Here is a 25,869-nt window from a genome sequence, read left to right on the forward strand (position 1 = left end):
AATTGTCCAAACAATCAGTATGTTTAATATGTTCAAAAAATGAAAAGATATATAATGTTACAGCTTTCCTGAGATTTTCTATTTTCTGCAGGACACAAATCTTATCCTAGTTTTCAGAGCATGATGGGATTATCAGAATGAAATTAATTCTTGATCTCAGTCAAAACATGCAAATTTCTATCCAGTAATAGAAAACTTGGTTTCTTTTCTTTAAAAGCAAGATACCACTCCGGTGGCCTAGTGGTTAGAGCGTCCGCCTCAGATGCAGGAAGTCGTGGGTTCGATCCCCGACCAAGTCATATCAGAGACTTACAAAAATGGTACTAACAGCTGCCCCACTTGGCACCCAGCATTAAGAGGTTAGTATTTTGGACTGGTTGGCCTAGTGTCAGGATATTGTGACTGGGTGGGACATCATACTACATGTCTGCGGCATGATGTCCCAGTGCTAGACATCACTATAAACTGCCACATTGCAGACATCGTAGCGATTTGACTGAAAAATTGTTAAAGCTACGTTAAAAATCAAAATCACACCACACCACATTAAAAAGCAAGATATTTGGGAAAAGTTAAGTGTTTATGTTATTCATCCTATAAAAACTGTTTTCACTTTATAAACATGTGAAAAAGTGTTTGGACGGCATTTAATTTTCTTACAAATTGACAAATGTACCATTGACATTGATGCTGTATTGCGTGTCTCTACAACAATGACCCAACTTTAGTAATTGTGACTTACAAATATTATAATTATTATTATTAAATTGACCTGGGCACCACTGATCTCAGTGCTGTATACATTGTTGATGGTCTCCAGTAGATTGTGAGCCTCATCAATGACAACAATATTCCCTTGGAGCTTGATTCCACATGCTTCACGTGTGGACTTGTGTAACAATGTGTTGTAAGGAAGTACAACTAGCTGGAAAAAAAAGATATTCATGGTTAGCCTAAACAAATTTAACTCGAGGAATGGTTACTGCTTTGCATTCTTTTATTTGCAATTTGAAAAATTAACCTCTTCATCTGCCCCCATCCCCCAATGGAGATGAGTCTATAGTAAATAAAGTGCATTAAATTCTTCCAAAAACAGTGAGAGTACAATGGACAATATGCATATATTCTGACAACAACCATAGTATTTACCAAGTTTCACAGCAATCCACTAAAACCTGCTACAGCTTCATTCACCAAAATATCAGGGTTGCATCTAGGATTTGATAAATGTGGGTATTTGCCCCCCCCCCCCTCCCGAATTTAAAAAGGGGGGAACATAGCCATATGGGGGGAGGCCTTCCAGTATGGTGTAAAAAACCCTCAATGTATTCAAAAAGAGTTATAGCAAGTATAATAAGTGCATTAGATGCATATCTGTCTTCTGTATATTATAGTATAACACTTAAAACTGAAATCAAAGTCTTATGTTTTCTAATAACATTCTATCTACACACTAACCATTAAAGAATCAAACCATAGACTGCAAATAGTGTCACTCCTCTGGCCAATCTTAAAAAAGTGTCATGTACTTCCTGCATGTCACATGATCAATTCTGATTGGCTGCAAATCCATACTAAGAAATATCAGAAGAACACAGTTTCCTTTTATGGATGACAAAAAATAATTTTGAAGGATAAGTCCAAAGCTCAAAATGAATTAGGGAAAGTATATATACAGTTTTTATAACAGTTAACTCTTTACTGGAACATATATACATCTGCATCCAGACAGACTGTAATTGTGACTGCATTATTCTGCTAATATGATCACTATTTCCTAAATAGCCTCCTGTCCTTCCTCATCCTCCACTCTACCAATGCCTTGTTAAAGCTGAAGTCTCTCAGAGGGAATCATCATGAGTCTGTTAAGAACACTGTCTTCTAGACAGCTTCTTCCTGCACATTTGGTTTGATTTTGATTGCTGAAACCTCTCAGTCGGCAGTTTGGTATGGAATAACAGTGGCCACTGATGCTAACTGAAGATTTGGAAATGTGTCTGCATGATGTTGATGTACAATCTGCCAGAGTCTGCAGATTTTGTCTCTAGGGTACATTTCTCTTTTAATGATAGCCTTAGCAAGAGACCATTGTCGAAATATGTTTTGGGTCACACAAAGGGGGACTGATGGCTTCTTTTGATTTCTTTTCCTGTCACATTACCAAGAAAATGAGTTGTAGAAACAAACATGGTTGGTTCAATGATTCTGGCATAATCGACCAGCTTCATGGTATTTGAAATGTTTGTACTCTCATCAGTTAAGATGTTAATGAATGGACTACATAATACTTTCTGCATTAACTCAGATTCTATCATTGTTGCTATGCAATCCTGGAAACAAATAAAGCTCGATGATAAATCGAAGTATAAATGTATTTTATTATCACTATTATTATTATTATTTTATTATTATCAAAGTATTTGAGAATTGTAAAACAAATATTCTGCTTTTTAAAACAAAGTAAAATGACCAAAATCAGATGCAAATTGTGCAAGAATATTAACCTAAGATCGTTTTAAGAAATCCCATCAAGGTGTTGAAATGCTAAAATAATATGGCACTACAGTCTCTCTCTCTCTCTATTGATTAAATTCATTCAATTATAGTAATGAAGTGATTATGCCTGTCTGTATACAACGATTTTAAAAACAAAAAATGTTGGAATTATATACATCATTGATGGGTCCTTACATATGCACAGCTGTGATATAGGCAGATCAAGGTCAGTGTCATTTTGCTGCGATGATCATCAGAGCAAATAATAAAATAATAACTTATTGGCTAAAGCATTATATAAGTTTCAAGCAGTGGGATTTGTCTGACTACTGTACTGTATCATGACAGCAACTCCTTACATCCTCAGGAAATTATTCAAGCAACAGCAACTGTATCATCATTTCAAACACACGAAATCTCGTTATAGTGATACTGAAATGTGACCTGTCAAGACAGGAAAGAATTTCATGACAAAAGAAACAGGTACCAATAATCCAGATTGATTGCAAAAGAAAAATGTTATCCACCATTAAATGTTGTCAGGAAGTTATGACAACGAGCTACCGAATGCAATTTCATTGGCCGATCATGATGCTAGGTGCTATTTTTAGTAACACAAGGATTCCTCAAGATATGCACTGATCAGAACCTAACTGATCATGTTTTGGTTGCTTATTAGTATACACCATTTTTCCATCTAAATTTCAATAGACAAAACCTAAGTAAAATAAATTAACTTGTAACAGAATTGAAACCAAGTTGGCTTTGGACTAAATGAATAACACAAACACAATGTGTGTGAATGACGAGACTTGTGTATTGTACGATAAGATGATGGCACAAAACAATAAAACAATCTATGCAATACCCAACTCTTGCACACACCCTACACACATTCACAAAAGAAAGAAATATATATATATATATATATATATATATATATATATATATATATATATATATATATCTATCTATCTATCTAATGATAATGATGAGGATTGAATGATGATGACACAGTGCTGAAATTACCAATGATAATGATGACGACAGTTCATATAACCAATATGCTATATGAAATGAAACAAAACAATATCATAGTTCTGACCCATGCAGGTGCACTCTGGTTCAACTTCACACTTTGAATGAAAAAAAAACAACAAAATATCACAGTTCCACTTTGGCTCAACTTGCCAGATTCATACTGGATGAACTTCATCCTCCCACAGTTTCAGTCTGGCTCAACTACACTCTCCACCAGTTTCAATCTGGCTCAACTACTCTCCACCAGTTTCAGTCTGGCGCAACAACACCTCTAACCAGTTTCAGTCTGGTGCAACAACACCTCCCACCAGATCCAGCCTGGTTTACCTACACACACCCTCCACCAGTTTCAGCTACAAATAGATGAAACTGGCAGCGTATAATACGAAATACGCTATCACACAAAATACTCAAATATACATATATGAGATGAATAAATATCCACTCAACAAATGCCTATAGTGCATTACATTATATCAATGTCCCTAATGGTTTATACAAACAAAAATACATTAAACCCGCACTCTACGTGTGACTTTCTGCTCCGAGTTCTACACGTGAAAAATAATAAATTCTAACAGTGAATTGTCTGTTAAACGTGGTTATTTTATCTATTGAAGCTTTATCAAATTTATGATAATAAAATAAGTATGTCACGAACACACTGAAAAGCGTAAATGTACAAGGGAATCAAAATTATTTTGACAGTTGTCACTTATCCCTATGGCTGTAGTTTTGTGGTTCCAAACCAACACTCTGTGACAAGATCCAAGCGATGATGTACCGCTTGTAGTGAAACCTTACTATTTATACTACATCAAAAAAAAACAAGACGTTCACAACCCAAGGGTAAAGTAACAGTGCATGTTGAGAAAAACATAGGCATCATGCTACGAGGGACCTACAATGTGATGTACTCATTCAGTAACTATAAATCAAGGTAATAAAAACAAGCCACTCTAGTTAACGCTGTATGCGTTGACAAAGTCAAATATACATTGTCATCGTTAAATGCAAAACCGAATTATTTGCTTGCCTTATTCCATGACAGAACTTACCTGAAATTCCTCTACAGAAGCCCTTGATGAATATGTTGCTTTTCCTCCTACTGTCATGTTGCCAACACCAATACCCAGAAAGTCAACAAAATCCAACAGTGAGCCATATTTTAGAGAAGCAATATTCTCCTTTTCCAAGTAATAGGCAATTGACATAGCATGAATAATTGATTCAGATTTCTTGCTGATAGCTGTCATGCATGTAGTTTTAAGATTTTCACTTAGTTCCAAATGCTGAATCGCCTGTTTGTGAGCTGGTAATTCAAAATGGCTCTCAAGGGTTGCTGTCCTAAAATTAGCATTTCCAAGTGTGAAAGAATTTTTTTGGCCAGTTTTTACACACCATCTGCAAAGCATCTAATTTTTTTCATTCATTTCCAGCCATGGTCGATTTTGTTTCCAGTCTGAATTGAAAGAGTACTTTTTTTCTTGGCGTTAGGTGGACGCTCAGTTGCATCGCTGCCATCTTTTAAGCACATCATCACTAGCATCATCCAATATGGGATTAGCCTGAGGAAGTGTTTATTCACTGTCATTGTGCCTACTGACAGAAACTTCTGCACCCTGACTTGTTAAAAGTGTTACTGCTAAAATAATGACAAAGTGCCAGAGTTTTAACTGTTTTAGCTATTTAACATGCTGTCCCCCCCAAGCCAGCCTCTGTATCAAATGTGCTCATCTGACCTTTGTTATTAACCAATCAGAACTGAGCACATGACACAAAGAAATACGTGACGTATTTACAACTATACAAGTACAACACATTCGGCAAGAGTGACAACCGGGAATTTTACAGCAAAAAATATAAATAATAAAATAAAACGCATTCTCAACACAAAAATACGCACAATTCTTATTTTTTGCATGATTTTGCCCGCATAGGATTAAAAATCTTGCGGAAAATCTTAAATCTTGGGGGGGGGGTGAGGATTTGCATGATCGAAAGAAATTGGATAACAATAAACACATAAAAAATTTCAGAAGCTCAATGATTTGCTAAAATTCTGAACATTAGCTGACTATAGTCACAGAAATTCATTTAAAATACAAGACGAGTTGCATTCATAATATACTTATAGGTTACTGCATCTGTATGGGAAAATACGAACGAGTTTTGGGATGGAATACTGCACGAACTTGTGAGTGCAGTATATCCTTCCGACAAAACGAGTTCATATTTTCCCATACAAATGCAGTAACCTTTCTAATATATGCTCATTTTTTTATTCTACCTAAGGTTTAATTATATAAACAAAATACACTACAAGAAACAATCTAAATGAATGAATGCCATATTCATAACTAAATACACGAGCGCAGATTTGTCATTACACAATGGCATCATTATTAATGCGCACATAATTCCGCCCAGATAAATTTGAACTTAGTCGCGCACTTGACATAACTTTCGAAAGAAAATGGCGTGTCTAGTTAAAATTGAAATTTGCAGTCATATTGTGAATGAATGCGCATTGCAACAACTTTTCCATTTGATCTGGAATGAATATATTTTGGTATTTTGTTTCGAATCGACGAAATTTTGTAATTTTGGACTGGATTCATCTGTACAAATTATACCTGAAATACATCGGATTGAAGTGGTGTGGGAGAAGCGTGTTTATGTCTGCAAATGTGTTTCTGTCATTGAATGTTTGAAATCATAAAGTGGGAAAAATATGAAGTCTTTCAATTGCAATTATCAAAAAGACGCTATGGAATTTAATGCTCATTTCATTCTGACTGCGGTAAGGAGGATGCAATTGCACTTATCATCGAAATTACAGCACAATTTCGAAATGTGTAATCCAATTGAAAACCTATGACATGGCTCATAATTTGGATTTGCAGAATTAAGAAAAAACATTTTGAGGAAATTCAAAACGTAAAACTGTAAGTATATTTTATTTTGACATTCTTATCACCAGATAAGGAAGACAGTATATGCCCTGTCACTTGTATGTTATTTGTAAGGACCTAATCTTCCGTCTTTTATATAATGTAGCTAGCCTAAATCCGTAACATTGTATCAATGCGGAATGTGCCAAAACAGATGGGTTTTTTGCAGTCCATGAAACATGTTTTAGTTCATTCAGAAACAAATTTAAACAACCACAACGTAAAGAGCCTCTTACGCGAGTGTATATGATTTGTTTACAAATCAGAAGTGCTGGCGTCTGCGTCCATTGTTTGTTTACAATAGAAAGTAGTTCCTTTATTCACGTGAATGCTATATGTGTATTGTCGCACGTGTTCAGTATCGGGGAATACTGAACAATTCTGACAATGTAAAGTTAACGGGGAAAAGAAAGAGCATATAATAATGTCTTGTACTGCATTCTGCTGCATGACAAAAAGGACAAAAACACTCAAATATTTCGCAAGCAGTGACTTGTTATTAAGCACATCTGATGATGATAACCATAAAATGAGCAAGGTCTCATAGCAGTCCAACAAAAATTTAGACTAGTTCCTTTCACAATATTCTGTCATACACAAATCCTGCTCCAAGTAAAACAGAACAGTAACCCAAACAAACAAGTACTGCATAGCATATATAAGTCACATGTTTAACAGCCCTACATGTAAAAAGAAGGGTATGATTCACTCTGACCAGTGACTCTCAGTGACCTGGACATTTGGTCAAGGCATACATTGCTAAATTATAGTTACTGTGCAGAGACTACTAATTTCTTATCAGACTTACTACAACCATGACCTCTGATCTCCAGAACCAAGAATCTACTGGTTCATATTATGCTTTGGTGTTATCATTATGCTAATTTTAACACAATTATCTTATCTTACATTCACTTGTATTTGTTTATCAATACATCAACAAGGTAACAAAAAATGTGTTTTCATTTGTATTATCATCTCTTTAATTTCACAGGTCATATAAATATGTGAGTAAACTAGAATAGAAAGCTGCATCATAAAAACAGGACAAGAGTATTCTTGTCCATCACAGACCTGCATGTGTCTGTGCATGCGAGTGTGTGAGATTTATATTTTTAATGTAGCTTTAACAACTGCAGTGTGGCAGTTTATAGTGATGTCAAGCACTAGGGCATCATGCAGCAGACTTGTAGCATCATATCCCACCCAGTTACATTATCCTGACACCAGGTCAACCAGTCCTAACACTACCTTTTAATGCTGAGCACCAAGCAAGGCAGCTGTTAGTACCATATTTATAAGCCTTTGGTATGACTAGGCTTGGATTCAATCCCACGATCTCATGCATCTAAGGCAGACGCTCAAATCTCTTAGGCCAGCAGAGCCGTGACCTGCATGTACTTTTCTGTCATTATGTTGTATTTATACCACTGAATATGAATTTTTTTTCAAGAAAACAGACGAGTTTCTTCAATTTGAAAATAATTAGCATACTTCAACTATGGCATAAGATGTTAAGCCAAACAGGCCTTATCAATGTGACTCATAGATGTTAAATGAATAAGAAATGTTAGATGGATCTTTCAGAACTTTAAACCACATCGATAAGAAAATGGACAAATTGGATGCGCTTACAAGATTTGTTTTTTTTTTAAAAATATAAAAGTGATTAACACAGCACTCAGGTTGAACACATCATATTGCTAACATAGAATTTGTTGACTTGACTTTATGATCATTCAGCAACTTAGATTACGCTTACATCTCCCATTGGGTTGGCATGTATGTAGGTTGCTTTTTAACGCTATGCCATCCACAAAGTATGTACAAGGAACTTCTTCTAGAACATATATATTCAGCAAAACCCACTTTCTTTGAGTTATAACCATGATATGATCTTTGGACCCCAAAAGTAATCTCATTTTCTTAACTGCAAGCTAAACACAAGCTTTGATCAAGGTTTGTCGGCTAAAACCAAGGTTATTATACAAAAATAATTTTCCTTCTTAGCCAAAGTGACCTTGAGCTCTGACATTTTGACTCGAAATCAAGATTTCTTCTTTACTGCATATGCAAGCCATCATCAAAGGTCAGTTGTCGTCTGTGATATACAGCTAACTTACTGAACAGAAATCATATTTCTCCTTTCACTCAGTGACTATGACTTTTCACCTTTTGACCCCAACATCTACTGGGTCCTAATCCCAAGTGCAAGCCACAAAGTCTGGTAACTGTTGATAGTGAAGAACTCGAGTTATTGTAAAGAAAACATTTTTCTTCTTTCAGTGAGTGACTTGGATCAGTGACCCTTTTGACAAAAAAGTAGATAGGGTTCTACCTCGTCCTAAGTACAAGCCATGCAGAAAGACTACTACCTGTACATGGTGGACAACTCAAGTTATTTTGAAGTAACTATTTTTTCAGTCAATGTGACCAGGCATTTTGACCTTTTGATGCCAAAAACAATGGAGTTCTGCCTTAGCCCATGTGCAATTTGTCCACAAAGCTTGTCAACATGTGGAACCCACAACGAATGGGCCGGACTCGGCCCATGACCATGTTTTATTCGCTTATGTATATCATTGAATGTGACTTTAATAATTGCTTATCTTGCCCATACCCTAATGAAAATTACACATGCCTGCTATTGATGGCTGAGAATTTAGTTTATCATGCAGAATCCATTTTTCTTCCTTCAATCAGTGATTCTGACCTCTGACCTTTTGACTTGGAAATCGATAGATTCTTCCTTACCTTGGATGCTTCCTATCTGGTCTGGAGGAGGTATGTGCTGTTATACTGAAATTATTGTACTGAATGGTTGTTATAATGATGAATGCATGGTTACTGGAACAAGAATTCTGCTGATTTTGATGTCTCATGTGAATGGCATTTATTATCATTCGACACAGGCCAAGATAGGAACTCCTAGCATATACGTGTGCAAACTTTGGAAACAAAGTAATATTTCACCAGAATTTCAGTTAATGCTGATGTAGGTGATGCATGACCTTGATGCAATTTAACACAACACCTTAAGACTTCCACTTCTGTTTCTGCTTCCCTCTTAAAAGTAATACATATGCATCACCATTTACAGATGAGACAACCACTATGGAGGCCTAGTGGTTAGAGCATCAGTCATAGGTGTGGGAGGTCATGGGTTCGAACACCAGCCAAATCATAACAAAGACTTATAAAAATGGTACTAACAGCTGCCTCACTAGGTGCTCAGCATTAAGAGGCTGGTGTTAGGACTGGTCGGCCTAGTGTCAGGATAATGTCACTGGGTGGGACATGATGCCCCAGTGCTAGACATTACTATAAACTGCCACACTGCAGACATCATAGCAATATGACTGAAATACTGTTAAAGCTACATTAAAAATCCAAATCACACACATAGAGATGAGACAGAAATTACTGTGTCATGATGAGACGAAGTAACTGATGTTTTACCATACTATACTCTACCTCAGCTTCTGGTATGGCTAGTCTGGTACCATAGTAAGGACAGGCCTTCAATTCTTTTCCCATTTGAACCAAATGTTCCACATCTTTCACGTCAACCTACAACAAGGATTCAGTCGATTTACTTTTATTCATGGCATGTTGAATTGTTCTGCACTTTGCAAATACTACAACCCATAAATACAAACACAAAACACAATCACCAGGGAAAATAAATTATAAATGACTTTCTTTGCAAATACTTATCTAATCATGATACCTTACTCAAGCCCTCCCAGATAAAACGTTTTAGCTAAAAAGAGCTAAAAGTTATCTGACCCACCATAGTGCAGGTCAGGCAGAGTGATCTCCCCTTGATACAGGAACTGATGGCAAAACCCATGAAATATCTCAGTTATTACTGGAGTGTACGGCACACTCTCTATATGGATGTAACTGTGGGGAGACTGGGAGGGTGCATGTGGGCAGATATTCATAAAGAAACATATTTTACTAGAAAAAATTAGTTTCTTCTTTCAATATGTTACTTAATGATAATACCTTAGGAAAATATACAAAAGGAGGAGGTAGGTACTTACTCTTACCCCAGAAATAAGAACTCAGGTTCTTAAGGTAACATGATAGGAGAAGACTCCATCTGTCAGGGAGTGACATCAAAGGAAAAATTGTTCCTTCTGCAAATCCAGCGAAAGTCTTGAAGCTGCGTATTATGAAGCTGTCAAACAACCTGGGATGGTGGCCTGTTGCATCCTGGCTATAGGGCCCACCTGATCAAGTTGATCCCTTTTGGGATGAAAAATTTTGCTTAACAAGTTCCTCTGAGTTGGGGTTATTTTGCTATATGCAGAGCGAATAATCCACTTACTCCAGGATGAGAGGGTCTGCACTGTTGTATCATCTTGATCCTGTCTGAGAGGTAAAAATAGATGTGATCTACCTTAACACAATGGCACTGTCTTTTTTTTAGACACCACTTCAAGGCTTGTACTGGATCCAATAGGAGACCACAAGTGGAAGTGTCCAGAGTAGACAATGGTTTCAGTACAAAGGTCTGGTGGCACAGAAGCCTGTTCTTGTCGATGAAAGAGGACACTGTCGTAAGTGAAACTGACTTGACAGAACATGATGTAATTCGGGTCCCCTGATAGGGCATGTATTTCTCTGATTCTGCCTGCCATCGCTAATGTGATAAGGAAGCACGTCTTGTATGAATGGTGAGCCTTTGAATGTGGTTCAAATTGTATTTTGGTCAACCAGGTTAGTACCCATGATAGGTTCCTTTTGAGCACAGGGCCAAAATTTTGGCCGTGTATAATCAAAGAGGATGTAAGTTAGGTCTTTGTTTTGTCCGATATCTTCTCTTCCATGATCATGAATGGTGTCAGCGATTGTGGAGCAGTAACCATTGATTGTGCTTGGTGCTAACTCTTTCTTGTCAGAGTGCCAGAGGAGTAAGTTAGCTAATTCACAAAGCTATTTCAGGAATAGATGCCTGTAGTGGTAGAATGTGTTCCTGTGTAATAAAAAGTGTTTAAAAAAATTCCATTTGCCTTCATACACTTTCAGAGTAGACAGCCTTCTTGCTTGAGCAATTATCTCCATGACTAGTTGAAAGAACTGTTTATTTCTGAGAGCTTGTTTAATATGATCCAGATGTGCAGGTTCGGTAGCTCTGGGTCGGGGTGAAATAACTGCCATCATGGTTGTTTGAGTAAATGAGGGAAATTCACTATTTTTTGGGAATTTCCATTGTCAGATTGATGAAGTCATTGATCATTGGGGGCTTGGTATTCCTCCTTGTCACAAACAGGTACCAAAGTGACCAAGCTTTTTATAGGATGCATGGATTTAAGTACTGCCATGCACACAGACACATGGACACCAAAGTGATCACTATGTTGAGTTTCACCAAAGTGGGCACCCTAAAAAATTACCAACATGTTTGCTGCATTAAACTGGTAATTTGAAAGTGAATGGGAACACATATTATATTTATTTATTATACATTTACCAGAGCTCTATCTTTAAAAGCTTGTACATTATCCTGCTTGTAGAAAGGACAGGTACCCGCTCCAGCTGACCTCTGTCTTTTGGAAGAAGGTTCCATTTTCTTTGAACCTGAAGAGAAATAAGTAAATTATTAACTTGTAAATTAACATTTCCTTGAAAATCAAGCATAAATAATAATTACTATTTTCTAAGTAAATTTATAAAATATCTTCACTGCCTAGTCTGTCTTTAAAACAAATTATACCAAGTACAATTCAGCTACCATGAACTTTAAGTTATATTCTCTTTTGTGACTTCTAAATAATTGTTGATCCTGGCATGACGTGACTGACTCTTCCTTGAAAGTTGTTATCACAATTTCCAACTTACTTACAACAGACTTAAGGTGAGGTATATATTTTAATAGATAATAGATAATTTCCATTGTTGCAATTTGATATAATCCCCACATGTGCAAGCCTATCAAAACATATTTATCTTTTGAAATAAAGACTTAAGGAATTATTTTTGTACTAATATGAACAATTAAAATCTACTTTGCACAATTCCATTCTGATGACATAACAATGCAGCACTCAAGCATCTTGCTAACAAATGGCCTCACACTCCCATCATGATGTCACAATATTATGTTTTTATGAGTATTACAGTTGGCGATTTCCAAAAGAGTCAAATATTTCTTTTTTTTATTTCTAGAAATGGAAGACAAACTGGTTTATTTTTAAATGTTAAAACAAAACATTTGTAATTTAAGGTCAAAACAAATGCCATTTACGGTATAAACTCATGTATAAGCTGAATAATTTAGAAAAAATTAAGACCTGAAAGAAGTGGAAGGGGTCGGCTTATCCGCGGGCCAATGTCTAAACTCAAGTTTTTAGATCTTTTTGTTGACTACTGTAATGGCTGTAAACCTTGGGACATGAAACAATAATTGTTTCCATGTCCTAAGACATAGGCATGTAAAAAAATAACTTTCAGTGACCCGACAATTATTAAACTTTCATAAAGTACCAAGATTGATTTTGTTATCATTTTGCATGTGCATATTTTCTGATTTCTCCAACACACAATTAATTATAGGTAAATACAGACTTCATAATTTGCAGGCCAGTTGAGTTTACCTGGGAGACCAGGCTGAACTATAATGTAAAGTACTTACACAGTGCAAAGTGTGCATAGCATCACTTAAATTTTTGTTATTCCCAAACATATTAGATGCAGATTTTGCTTTATTCATTATTTCAACCAAATTGCATTCTTCCAGATAACATTTTCAGCTAGTCCTTAATAGCCGTTTCATCATGCACTCATGAGTTGCTCATTTTTAATGAGTTAATGACATTCTCTCTGCTTTGGATAGTCTTTATCCTCCTTGATTTGTCTGCAGCATTTTACACAATAGACCATGATATATTACTTCACCGTCTCCAGCATGTATTTGGCATTCATGACACAGCCTTACAGTCCTACTTGGTCAACAGGACAAAAATTGTGTCTGCAAATGGAATACAGTCTCCAGCCCAGTCAATCTATGTTGTAGTTTTCCACAGGGGTCTTGGACCTGTTCTCTTTGTTCTATACACTCAGCCGCTCTCAAGTGTCATAGATCATCATCCAGTGTCTCACCAATTGTATGCCGACGACACCCAAATATACAAATCTAGCCACCCAACTGAAGCTGATGCTATCATCATAGCTGCCAACCTTTCAGGCTCACAATTAGTGAAAATAGGGACAAAAAGTCATGAATTTGGACATGAATTAGTGAAAAATACCATGACAATAACTCCATCCACTCTGACCGTCAATTCTACACTATATCAAGATAATTACATATATGCAGAAATATTTATTTATCAAGACATGATACTGTGGCAGACTTGAACTTCCTCAACAGCTTAATCATAAATTTGTTTTCTAAACAGTTCAGACTTCTTGCATGCTGGTTGATCTTTGTGACTAAAATTGCTGACAAATTTTCTGCAGCTAAGGAGGCCATAAAGTCTGCCTATTTTTCCTCACTAGGGAAAATACTCTTTTGCTGTCACTGTTGCTGTGAGGAATGCACAGGAGCTGGAGCACTTTTGGTTCTTCCACAAGAAAATTTAGAAGTGATTTTCTAGTCCAGGAACATTTGTTGGAACAAATGTTTTGCATGGTCTCCAGCTGATAAAGGTAGATTGTGTTCGACAAGAAAACTCACAAATAATGCATCAGCGTTGGTAGCTTGCAGGTCTTCCGCCGATGGCTTAAAATATTCCAGAGCTGAAATCTGCGAATTCTTAATTTTCCCAACTTCTACGTGTTTTTTGCAACTGATGTTCTTCCTCAAAAAGTCTCTGAGAAGCACACTGAGTGCAAAAAGCATGATGAATATCAATGTTTAATGGCAGAATGCACGAGTAATTTTTTAATATATTCCAAATTAAACTTCATTTTTGAGCAAGACATTTCTTTTTCCTTGGTGGTGAAGACATTTTCAAGATCTTACATGCGATGCTGAACGGTAACTCAAATCAGTGTTGGTGGAGGCCCCAGTTTCTCTCAAAAGCAATTGTAAAACTACTCTTATACATATAGATTAAAATAGGCTAAAATGCTTGCTACTGAGCCAACTGTACTAATTGGCTGTAGATCTACTAATATCGTGACCAGCAGTACCAGACTGTTTCGGCAACTGCGAATATCACAACTAGTGCTTAACGGGAAATCGTTTTTAATTAAAGATTTAAAATAATTGAGAATTGGAGAATTCATGAATTTTTGGCTTGCGGCGTGAATCCATAAATCGCTGAAAAAGTCGTGAAATTCACGCCAAATACGTGAGGGTTGGCAGCTATGTACCATCCAAGGTGTAGAGAGGTGCATTTCTGATGTGAAATCATGGATGACATGTAGCAAGCTACAGATGAATGATGATAAAATTGAAGCCATTCTGATCACAACACAAAGACTTTCTCAGTCATTCTTTACTTCAAACAATAAATATCAGCAACCAGTGTATCCCCCAGGGGTGTAAAATTGAGGGTAAAAATAAAACCTTGGTGTTAGAACTGGGGGTCAAATACAAAATGTGGGGGTCAAAAATATACTGACAAATTTTCATATGACTCGTACTTTTTTCAGCTTCAAATAGGATATTGCAACTTGCACAACATTCTCTCTCTCTAAACATACAAATAAATCAACATGCACAATTAACAAACAAATGCATTGTCCATTCAAAGAATAATTTTATTAGTTCATTTTTCTTTTAAAGTCGTTCTTTTAACAGTCTCCTTATAATCAACATGAAGCAATATTATAGCCCAACACAGAATATACATGCCAATACAAAAAGCCAAATAAATCTTTTTAACAAAATGGCAGTCAAATTACTGCCTTTCATAAAATGTGTACTATCATCGGTTTCATTGTACTTCGTCCTAGAACATATTTATCCAAATATCAAGGAGGATAATGATTATCTTCTTTCTAATAAGTTACACTTGAACTTTAAAATCTATCTTTTATTGCAGCAAAGTTAAAAACCAACAAAATCTGCAATGACCCGCTGACTTTGTAATCCAAATAACGTGTTTGTCTCTGCAAGTTTACTGATTTCTTTGTTGTGAAAGAATGTCTTGGGTTATAATGTGTTCTCCAGATATGTTGTGGCGAACGAGGGCAGATTTTTTAAAATTCTAAAACACTGTCAAGAAAGGATTATTCACTTCTGCAGTCTTCGCCATCACGCGATCATAAGTCACACTGGTAATCCTAATGTATGAATACCGTATTCCAGTCAAGGGCATTATTTTCTCCATTTTTCATTAAAGTTAGATCCACAGTTACTCTTTTGTGTTCTGCTTCTTTCACTTTATTCGCTAATGATTTTTAGTGCAAGGCGTTTTAATCTGGAGATCACTTTCTAGTGCATCAAGCAATGAGATTAAGCATCTAGATGACGGCTTGCTAAGCTTAATGGAAATCGCGTGAGAGCTCGCGAGATTAGGGGAAGCTACTCCGTCATAACATTGCCTATGCTAGTCTGGTTCATTGTTTCGAATGTTCCCTGCATTGCACTCTGCTATACGAATAGAGAAGTGCAAGGCAAGGAGCAAACAAAGCAGGGAACCAGTCAATGCCTATGCTCGAAGAAAATACGATGCCATCCATCGTCCAATGCATTGGGTATTAAATAAATCCTGATCACATTATGAAAATTGTTTGTGTCAAAAAAAACGCACGGCAGCAAAATGTGTGCGTCAATTTTCTCCAGCGTGCATCCCTGATGCACAAATGTGCATAAAGGGAAACACTGAGCAACACCAACATTAAATTCACACAGTACGAAACCTAGGTGTCACTCTGGACAGGACTCTCATGCTGCACCAACATGTCATGATCTTTTCCAAGCCGCATATCTTGAGCTGAGACGCATCAGCTCCATTCGCAAATATGTTTCAGCTGATGCCACTAAAACACTTGTATGTTCATTAGTACTTTCAAGACTGGACTATTGTAACTCAATTCTGTCTGGTTCATCTCAATATCTACTTCAGAAACTTCAAAAAGTTCAAAACACAGCTGCTTGGATCATACTTAGAGTACCACGATCAGAGCACACCTCCCCGCTGCTCTGTACCCTACACTGGCTATCCATTCGATTCAGAATCAAACACAAAATTTGTTCTCTGTGTTATGTTTCTGTGACGGACTCCAGTCCAACATACCTATCCGACTTCACCCATGTATACACACCAGTAAGATACTTGCACTCCTCTTCTGACAATCGTATACTCATTATTCCCACTACAAGAACGAAGTCATATGGACAATGTTCTTTGGCATACCAGGGCCCAGCAACATGGAATCAATTGCCCACTGAACTTAGACACAAAAACACAGTGATCCCATTCAAGAGTGCTCTTAAAACTCACTTATTTCGACTGCAAGAACAAACTTAAAGACCTAAAATTGTTCCCTACCTTAAATATTTACAGCATGTTTTTTTGTTTTCTAATTTCATGGTGTTTGTTTTCTGTAATAATATCATTATATATGTTTTTTTTTAATAGGTGTTGTCTAATGTTGTAAAGTGCTATGAGCTTCTAAAGATTAGGCGCTAGACAAAATCCTCATTATTATTATTATATAAGTAATCCCACAAATTCAGGCAATATGTTTAAAAAGGTACAAACGTTTAATTGTACAAGGCACATAACCAGCATAATTTACATGTTCACAAAGAATGGTAATAACAAAGGCTATAATTCTCATATAGATCAACTCAGATCAACATCAATTTTAGTTGTGTGTTTTAGCTGAACAAACATCAAAACGTTCCACACAATGGAAAGATTGATGTTTCAGCATCTCCTATGTTGATAGTCGTCGAATTTGTCTTTCGTTTTGCGACAGCAGTACAGGCCAGTTGATCACTGAAACCTTGAAACTGGCTTGTGTTAAGAGGGAATTTTGACAGGCAACTATACTAGTACATTGATGGGTAATTGCCTTTTATTCCATAATATTAGCACGATAACCGTAGTTTTGTAAAACAGGGTGTAAGGCATACCTATGAACTTTTCAAAAGCCAAGTAGGGAGACTGAACAAAAATATAGAGATTGGGACCAAAAATCGGGATGTTTCTCGTGGCATTCTTAAAGCATTGTTTTCACTAAATATTGATCAATCTTTCTGGTCCAATGTGCGTGAAACTTGCAAAAAGACTGGCTGTTTCTCTCTGTGACTCGCCCTATTTTCCCCCATGACGTGCCCTATTTTCATATTCTGGTCAGCTGTGATCAAACCACACAATAGCTAAAGATTAGTCTTAAGTAAACAAGCAAGAAACCCAGCAAGACCAATTAAAAGTTAATCCTTATCGATGCAACTATTTTGTGAAAATGACTGGCCCTCCATCGTAATTCAAAGAAACCACGTTCTACACTACACTATTGTGTGTTATGCAAGAACCATCAATTGATTGGCAAATAAAGGATTCCCAATTTTGTTGAACTAAAGGTACCTAAATAGGCAGCCTCATGGTACCATACATTTGGTCATATATCCAACCTTATTCTCTTATTGGCAACTCGCAAAGCATTTTGTACTGTTTACTATAAAATATGCATTCTAAATAAGTTTTTGAGGACACCTTTGTTGCGTGATATATAGTTTCATTCCTTCTTTTAATTTAAAGATGGTAATTCACATCGGTGTATATGGTATAAAATTGTTAGGTGTTCAATCATGTAAGTTTCTTTCGTGGGAATGGCGCTATAGCATATGGAGTTACAGCATTCGTAGTGATCATTCTTAGGATTGTAATTAATGTGGACAGACAATTTTTTTGTTCTGGTTTATTTTTTTTTTATATTGCTGTAGAGGTAAGAAATAAAATCATTAATTTACATGAATAATGTTTAAACATTGTATTTAGTGAAGAATCAAATTATTTCTAATAAAGTAATTATTTCATCACGACAATAATTCACAGGTGACACAAAAGAACAATGTAGGACCTTTCCTGTTCAGAAGAAATGAAAATAGAAGACATAATGTAATAATCGGGAGTTGTCTGCAAAAATCGGAAGATAATATGAATTTGGGAGGTAGGTGTGGAGTGACCCAAAAATTGATAGGATTTTTTTCTTCTTCCCAGTGCGAAAGTTGACAGGTGTGGTGTAAGGTTGCTTGCATCAAAACAAACTACAACTCAACTTTTACGGTATTAGCATAATTTTCAAAGCATTATTTCTGAAACTTCTTTACTGTGTTTTGGAGATATTATGGTGCCCATGATTCGACTCCAAGGGATGTACTTAATTCAGCATGTAATCAAACCTACAATGTACATGCAGTGGTGCCAATATGTAAATACGTTCAGAAGCCTAATTGTAAGCATTGAATCAAACCATATTGCTGTTCACTGTACTTAAAATTTCAGAGCAAAGTAAAAACGTAATTACTGGTGCACTGATATAAAATGTCTATTGCAATAATGCATATTCAAACAATAATCGAGTCAAAAGGGAGAGGTAGAGTTACAGCAACTAGTGATTGCTAAATTTTTGTCATCGTTTGATCAAATTATTCACAAATCTAAATAGGCAGAAACAATATGAAGACAGGAAATGAAATAAAATACTTTTCAAACAAGTTTATACCATTTTTTTAATAATCATGCACGCCAACATAGAGATAAGTATACATGTAACTTTTTAAATAAAAGTTTGCCTAAATAAATTCACTTAGAACTTACCTCATGCATCTTGAAATGTCTCAGAGTTATTGGTTGGCTTATATGCAGGTCATGCACTTTTTAGTGTTTATACCTGTTCAGTTTGGAGGTTGGATTATATGTAAACAGGCTTATATGCAGGTCATGCACTTTTTAGTGTTTATACCTGTTCAGTTTGGAGGTTGGATTATATGTAAACAGGCTTATATGCAGGTCATGCACTTTTTAGTGTTTATACCTGTTCAGTTTGGAGGTTGGATTATACGCAAACAGGCTTATATGCAGGTCATGCACTTTTTAGTGTTTATACCTGTTCAGTTTGGAGGTTGGATTATACGCAAACAGGCTTATATGCAGGTCATGCACTTTTTAGTGTTTATACCTGTTCAGTTTGGAGGTTGGATTATACGCAAACAGGCTTATATGCAGGTCATGCACTTTTTAGTGTTTATACCTGTTCAGTTTGGAGGTTGGATTATACGCAAACGGGCTTATATGCGAGTATATATGGTACGTTTATTTTCAGGAATTCATCTGATGAACAGTCTGCATGAAAATACAATATAAATTTAACTGTCACCTTTACTTTAACTGACACGTTTATCTGCATATCCAAAGATGTCTCAACCTAAATCTTTATTTTCATTCTATGGTCAATTAATTTATCTGACAAACAGCTTACATGGAAAGCCAACTGAGCTACTGTACCTTTACTGGACTTGTTTCTCTGCAGGTCTAAACAAGCATCATTAATGAGACTCTGTGACTTCAAGTGCTTAACTGCTGAATTTATGCAAAGATTCTGGAATGAAATAATAACATTAAGGATGAGAAGAAAAATCTTTTTACATAAAAAAATATATAAAATCATCGCTTCACCCACAACTAAAGTTAGTAGGTTATGGTAAGAGGAAATATATTTCCCCACTAATATCAATGGCATGCTATATTCCCAAACCTTTGGACACTGAAATGAGTAGGATTCTGTCCCTTATCCACAGTGCAAGCCATCCACAAAGTTTGGTCTTAGACCTAACATGAATGAAACTTATGGCTAAACAGCCAGACATCATAACATAATACACTTTGCCTTATGGCAGGCATAATTAAATATAACATAATACACTTTGCCTTATGACAGGCATAATTAAATATAACATAATACGCTTTGCCTTATGGCAGGCATAATTAAATGTGTAAACATCTGGTCTTCTGCAACATTCATCAAAGACATGAAAAGAATGACTTGTTAACTTCTTCAATGCAAAAAGAACAAGCATGTTTTAGAACTTTTTTAGTATGGTCATACGGGCTTTCTTTTTCTTTTAAATTTGTTTAGTAATTAGTGATTTTGTTTTTAACAAATTGTAAATTGTTGCCTGAAAAAAATACTTAGCTATATATAAAAACATTCAGACACACTGTTAAAAGTATAATGTAGAAAACCATAACAAGGTTCCACAATATTAATCTGTTTATTGTTTCTCAGCTTAATCTGTTTCTAATCTTTGTATGAATATTGCTCTGTAATGAGAACTCCTTTTCACAGCTCACAGCATAGCTGCCAACTCCCGAGTATAAAAATGCTGACTGCTTGAGACAAAAATAATGGTTTTCTGGAACAAATACTGATTTTTACAATTTTAATGTATATGTAACTATTTAGAACATATACAACCATCAGTAAAGTAGGACAATGCCTTACGTACTAATTTAATGTCAACGATGCATGTGTTGCACACTTGTACCTTCTGGACAGGCACCATGTTCCATTTGGGTGCCATTCAGAAGGTGCCAGAGTGCAACATACCCAGACATAGGCTGTTTATAGAAGCCTTTTCCACACCTTGTTTTTTTTTCCTCAATCATTATCAATTCCATCATACAACTTTCATTGACGATCTTAGTTCTGTGTGATTTTCTTACTGAACTGTTTTCATTCTAGCATACAAGTAATCCATTGCGATTTTACTGTCTGGAAAACATGTGCAAAATAAATTGCCAGCAACACTAGTAACTGAAAGAGTAAGGTTCATTTCTAAAAGAAATGTAATAAACCAAATTTCAATCAAATTACATCAAGGTTCTCTCTGGTATTTATATACATCGTAAGTTCAGGCTGAGTTGTGTACGACAAAGCAGCAAGCTGATGTTTATTAGCTTATTCGTGCTCTTGTATTTAATGTGTGCCTCCATGTCCAATAGCGAAATCACGTTACACAATTTGCAAAATGTAAAGTTTTCTCCTTTACTAGATAGTTTCACAAATCTAAACAAGACGGCTATATTGTCCTTCCAGTTCTGTTTTCTTGTCTTTCCTGGAGAAAATTCTGAATATTCTGCTTTCCTATTCAACATGATTAGAAGTTGAATGTTACAAAGATGAGATAGAGTGACAGCGGTAACTGTTTGCGAAATCCAATACGGCAGATAAGACAGGCATGGTAGCCTTGATTTCGAATGAACCAACCATATTGTAGAACTGTATTCCTATATACATGTGATACATTTCTATCAGAATGGAACCAAGTGTCCGTTCGAAACTGAAAATTCCAAGGAAATTTTTTCATTTTTTTTTTAAATTACAAAAACATTTTTTTTGGGGGGGGGGGGGGCAAAAAAAAATGTACACCCACATTCAGGTCCAAAATACAAGACAAATACGGAAAAAAATAGGACACTTGGCAGCTCTGTCACAGCTACTGTCTTTTTGTTAATTCTGCTCCAAAACAAGATTTTTCACCAACATAAGCTCTGCCAAATTAAAACTTTCTTGAATTTAGCACTCTGCTGACTACATTGCCAGATTTACTACTCCATAATGCTGTATTAGGATTTTAAGTCCATTAATGCTATGGTTTACCTGTTCAAACAAAGGTATTTTTGAACAAATAAATATCTTCACTTTCTTAATCTCATTTTCAAATTCTTCTGAAAAGACTTCTGTATCAGATACTTGGCAAACATGGCAAAGTTTCATGTTTGATGCAAAATTCTTGTTGTTTTGGGTTCAACACCATTTCTCGGGGCAAGATTTGCTATACATGGTGGCCATTACAAATGGTGGTGGAAGAACCCGGATGCAAAACTGTGACCCGCTGATTAATTCTCTTCATCTATACCAATGATTCTATTAAAACTAATCCACTGGTACATAAAGCCATCATGAAATATGGGTCTACCTTGCTTGCAAATTGGGATCATTTTATGTGTGGATTAGTATGGTATGTTGTTGTTGTTGTTCTAGGGTTTAACGCCATTTTTTAGCACAAGATAGGCTATACATGACGGCCAGTATTAATGGTGGAGGAAGAACCCGGGAAAACCCCGGAAAGAACCACCGACCCACGAGAAGCTACCGGCAAGCTTTCTCACATATCCACATTGAACGAGCCCGAGACTCGAACCCACGCAGACAGAGGTGAGATGGCAGTGATCCGTGACGGAAAACGCTTTAGACCACTCGGCCACAGTATGGTATGTAGAAAGTGATTAAATCTACAGACAGAAAGAAATACTGCCATTGAAAACTTCCAATTCATATGCAGACAATGCCAGTTTCAACATCTTCCAGTTGTAACATTTATCGAAGGTAAGACAATAATCTTAATGGTAACATGAGAAATAAGCCCTCATCAAGGTTGATTGGTTGGTTTTGAAGAGTACTTTAAAAACATTATTGGATACATCATGCCAAGAAAATGGAAGCCAAGCACCTATCTGAAGAACACAATTAGACAGCTCATCTGGGCTGGTATTGAAGCTGCAAGCATTGGATTACAGGTCCATTACTCTATAAACTTTACCCCCACCCCCAACAAACAAGAAACTGATTAGTCCCTTACACTCAACCCTGTGATGATTATTCATGTCACACCCAATTCCAATTATATCAAATATTCAAAAGTATGAGGGAGGCTAATCCACGAATATGATGGAAAGATATGACATTACATGCTTAACACAAGTAAGCAGAACTACTCTACTAATCAATGCACAAATACTAGCATAAAACTGTTCTTTATAAAACTCCAATTTCTTTATTTTTTTCCAGTAGCTTTAATTTATTAATTGATTAAAAAACATTTAGGATGTTGTTGCTGTTGTTGTTGTTCTAGGGTTTAACGCCATTTTGCAGCACAAGATAGGCTATACATGGCAACCAGTATAAATGGTGGAGGAAGAACCCAGGAAAACCATAGAAAGAACCACTGACCCATGAGAAACTAATGGCAAGCTTTCTCACATACCCACATTGGCCTAACCTGAGACTCAAACCCATGCAGACAGAGGTGAGATTGCAATGATCTGTAACAGTGAGCACTTTAGATCACTCTGCCACTCAAGGCCTCTATCTAGGATGTATTACTGGGTGGATGGTGACAAATAGATTTGTATCTACCTATCTTAAATAAAAGTATGCATAGACTTACTTGTCTTGAACCAAGGGAAATAACTTTTACATCCTCCCCATATGGGCTCTTCATCACTTCCCTGACAAACTGTGACAGCTGAGAATGTGTGCGACTACAGTAATATATCTGTAAAGAACATGGCACAAGATTTGTTCCTACAATTCTATCTTAATTGCACAAAGAAACAAGTCCTTACTACAATATACAGTGAAATCTTTGATGATGGAAATCCGTTTGGACCAACTTCAATTTATGTCCTCTCACATGCTGCAACTGTCTTTTTATAGCATGACAAAATCTCATTGTCATTATCATTGCATCTATGCACATTTCTGTGTTGTATTAATTTACTCTACATGGTTTCTGGGCATTCAAGATCTGTTGCCAATCATATGCTCAATTTAGAGTTTGGTTTTCTGGAGTTAATTTAAGTATAAAATTGGCATTTGGACCTGAAAATTGTGCTCAGTTTTCAGAGTAAAGGGTTTTTGGTTTAACAGGTTAAAGTTTATTCAAATTAAAGAGAGACAAACTGTGGACTAGAAATATGATTTTGATTCAAGCCGATTTTGGTTTACCTATGTTTCATCCACAAGACATTTTAGTGTATTACATGCAGCATCATAAATAAGAACATTTTTTAAACAAAGTTTAATAGCAATAAACTGTCTCCATGTTACATTAACTTACGGAAGCTGTTGCCAGTCATTATAAACGAAATTCAAATCTATTATAGAACTGAACCTTTGTTGGGCAAATTGCTCCCTCAACTTGAACAGGGGGTGGGAGGGGCATTTTTCTAAAAATAGATTGATTAATGAAACCTAAAGTTAGGTTTAAAAACATGATGCTTTATTTTTCATGTGTTAATGTTGAATTTTTGCCACAACTTTTTAGAAATCTGCTTGTCTTTGAAATTTATAATATAACTTTGAAATTGAAAAGATTCCCATTTTAACCAACTGTACAACGTAATATACATGATTCACATGAAATATAAACAAAATCATTATATGAATAAAAAAATAATATACAAATAAATTATGTAAGAAAGTGAGTAAGTAATTGACAAATACCCTACATTTTGCAACTATCACCAATAAAACACTTTTGTGACAAAAAAGGGGCATGTCAAAATGGGAAACAAAATCTACTTTCTTTTGTTATATTGTCTTCCATCTCATCTTCCTCATTCTTTTCTTCCGTTTCCTCATCACTATAGTAATCATCCAGCAACAGGTCTTCATCCTCTTTAGTGATGCCATTTTTGTCAATTCCTGCTGCCTCAATTACTTCCTCTTTCTTAATCTCGTCTTCATAAGCTTTCCTAACATCATCAGCAGCTCCTTCCATCAAATCATCAAAAGCAGTATCCAACTGTAAAGAACAAAGAAAATAATCCTGACAAAATCCTTCCTTATATTCTGATTTCCTCCTTAGTGAGTAAAATAAAAATGGTATTTTCAAAAGAACATGTCTGCTGATGCATCAAACTTGCTCAGGAAACTATTTTAACAGCTCTTATTTGAGTTTTACCAACAATAGCCTCAATAGCCTTACAACAGTGGTTTAGATGTCACAAACTGAGTTTTACCAACAATAGCCTTATAACAGTGGTTTAGATGTCACAAACTGAGTTTTACCAACAATAGCCTTATAATAGTGGTTTAGATGTCACAAACTGAGTTTTACCAACAAAGCTTTATCAGAGCTAGTAAATCTGATATTTGCAAGAGTAAAATACCACCACCATTAACATGTACATATCCACAAACTAGAGACTGTTATCCCCAATTTGTCACTACTGACATTTTTCCCCATAAATTTTAGATGCTGCTGTTCATGTTCGTTTTTGCTATCATAACTATACTGTTCTAGCTAATACTATTTTTCTAAATTTTCTTTTGCTTATATGTCACTAGAGAGCTTATATTAGCATATTAATTATTTTTTGAAAACTTTTCGTGATTTCCTTTTAAAAATATTTGTTATCATTGTTTCAAGTAATGCCATTCGTGCAACAATATCAAATGGAGATAAAGTGTGACCCTGCTATAGGATGGTGGTTATAGATTGAACTGTGTCATAACCAATTAAGTCAGTTAGCTGAAGAAATGATCCATGTACCAAAAAAGCTGCCACTGCCTGCAGTGGGGGGGGGGGGGGGAGAGAAATACACTTGTATATTGATAACTTACATTTGTGTACTACAGTCCATAATGCACAAAGTCCTCTACATGTGTATGAAAA

At 35.9% G+C, this 25,869-nt stretch overlaps 1 protein-coding gene across 1 annotated transcript in view; it reads right to left on the bottom strand.

Annotated features, from left to right (window-relative positions):
• The window catches only part of LOC149797686 (ATP-dependent DNA helicase DDX11-like), a 148,136-nt gene that overhangs the window by 91,399 nt on the left and 30,868 nt on the right, over positions 1-25,869 (bottom strand). Inside the window, exons 8-13 of the mRNA XM_089962606.1 lie at positions 24,778-24,996; positions 23,638-23,745; positions 19,913-20,006; positions 11,974-12,080; positions 9,966-10,061; positions 773-925 (exon numbers count right to left, since the gene is read on the bottom strand). Of these exons, the coding sequence (XP_089818732.1) occupies positions 773-925; positions 9,966-10,061; positions 11,974-12,080; positions 19,913-20,006; positions 23,638-23,745; positions 24,778-24,996 (777 nt within the window). The remainder of the gene's footprint in view (positions 1-772; positions 926-9,965; positions 10,062-11,973; positions 12,081-19,912; positions 20,007-23,637; positions 23,746-24,777; positions 24,997-25,869) is intronic.

Source organism: Sinohyriopsis cumingii, chromosome 6, assembly GCF_028554795.1.
Source record: "Sinohyriopsis cumingii isolate HCF-2022 chromosome 6, ASM2855479v2, whole genome shotgun sequence".
In the NCBI taxonomy this organism is placed as follows: domain Eukaryota; kingdom Metazoa; phylum Mollusca; class Bivalvia; order Unionida; family Unionidae; genus Sinohyriopsis; species Sinohyriopsis cumingii.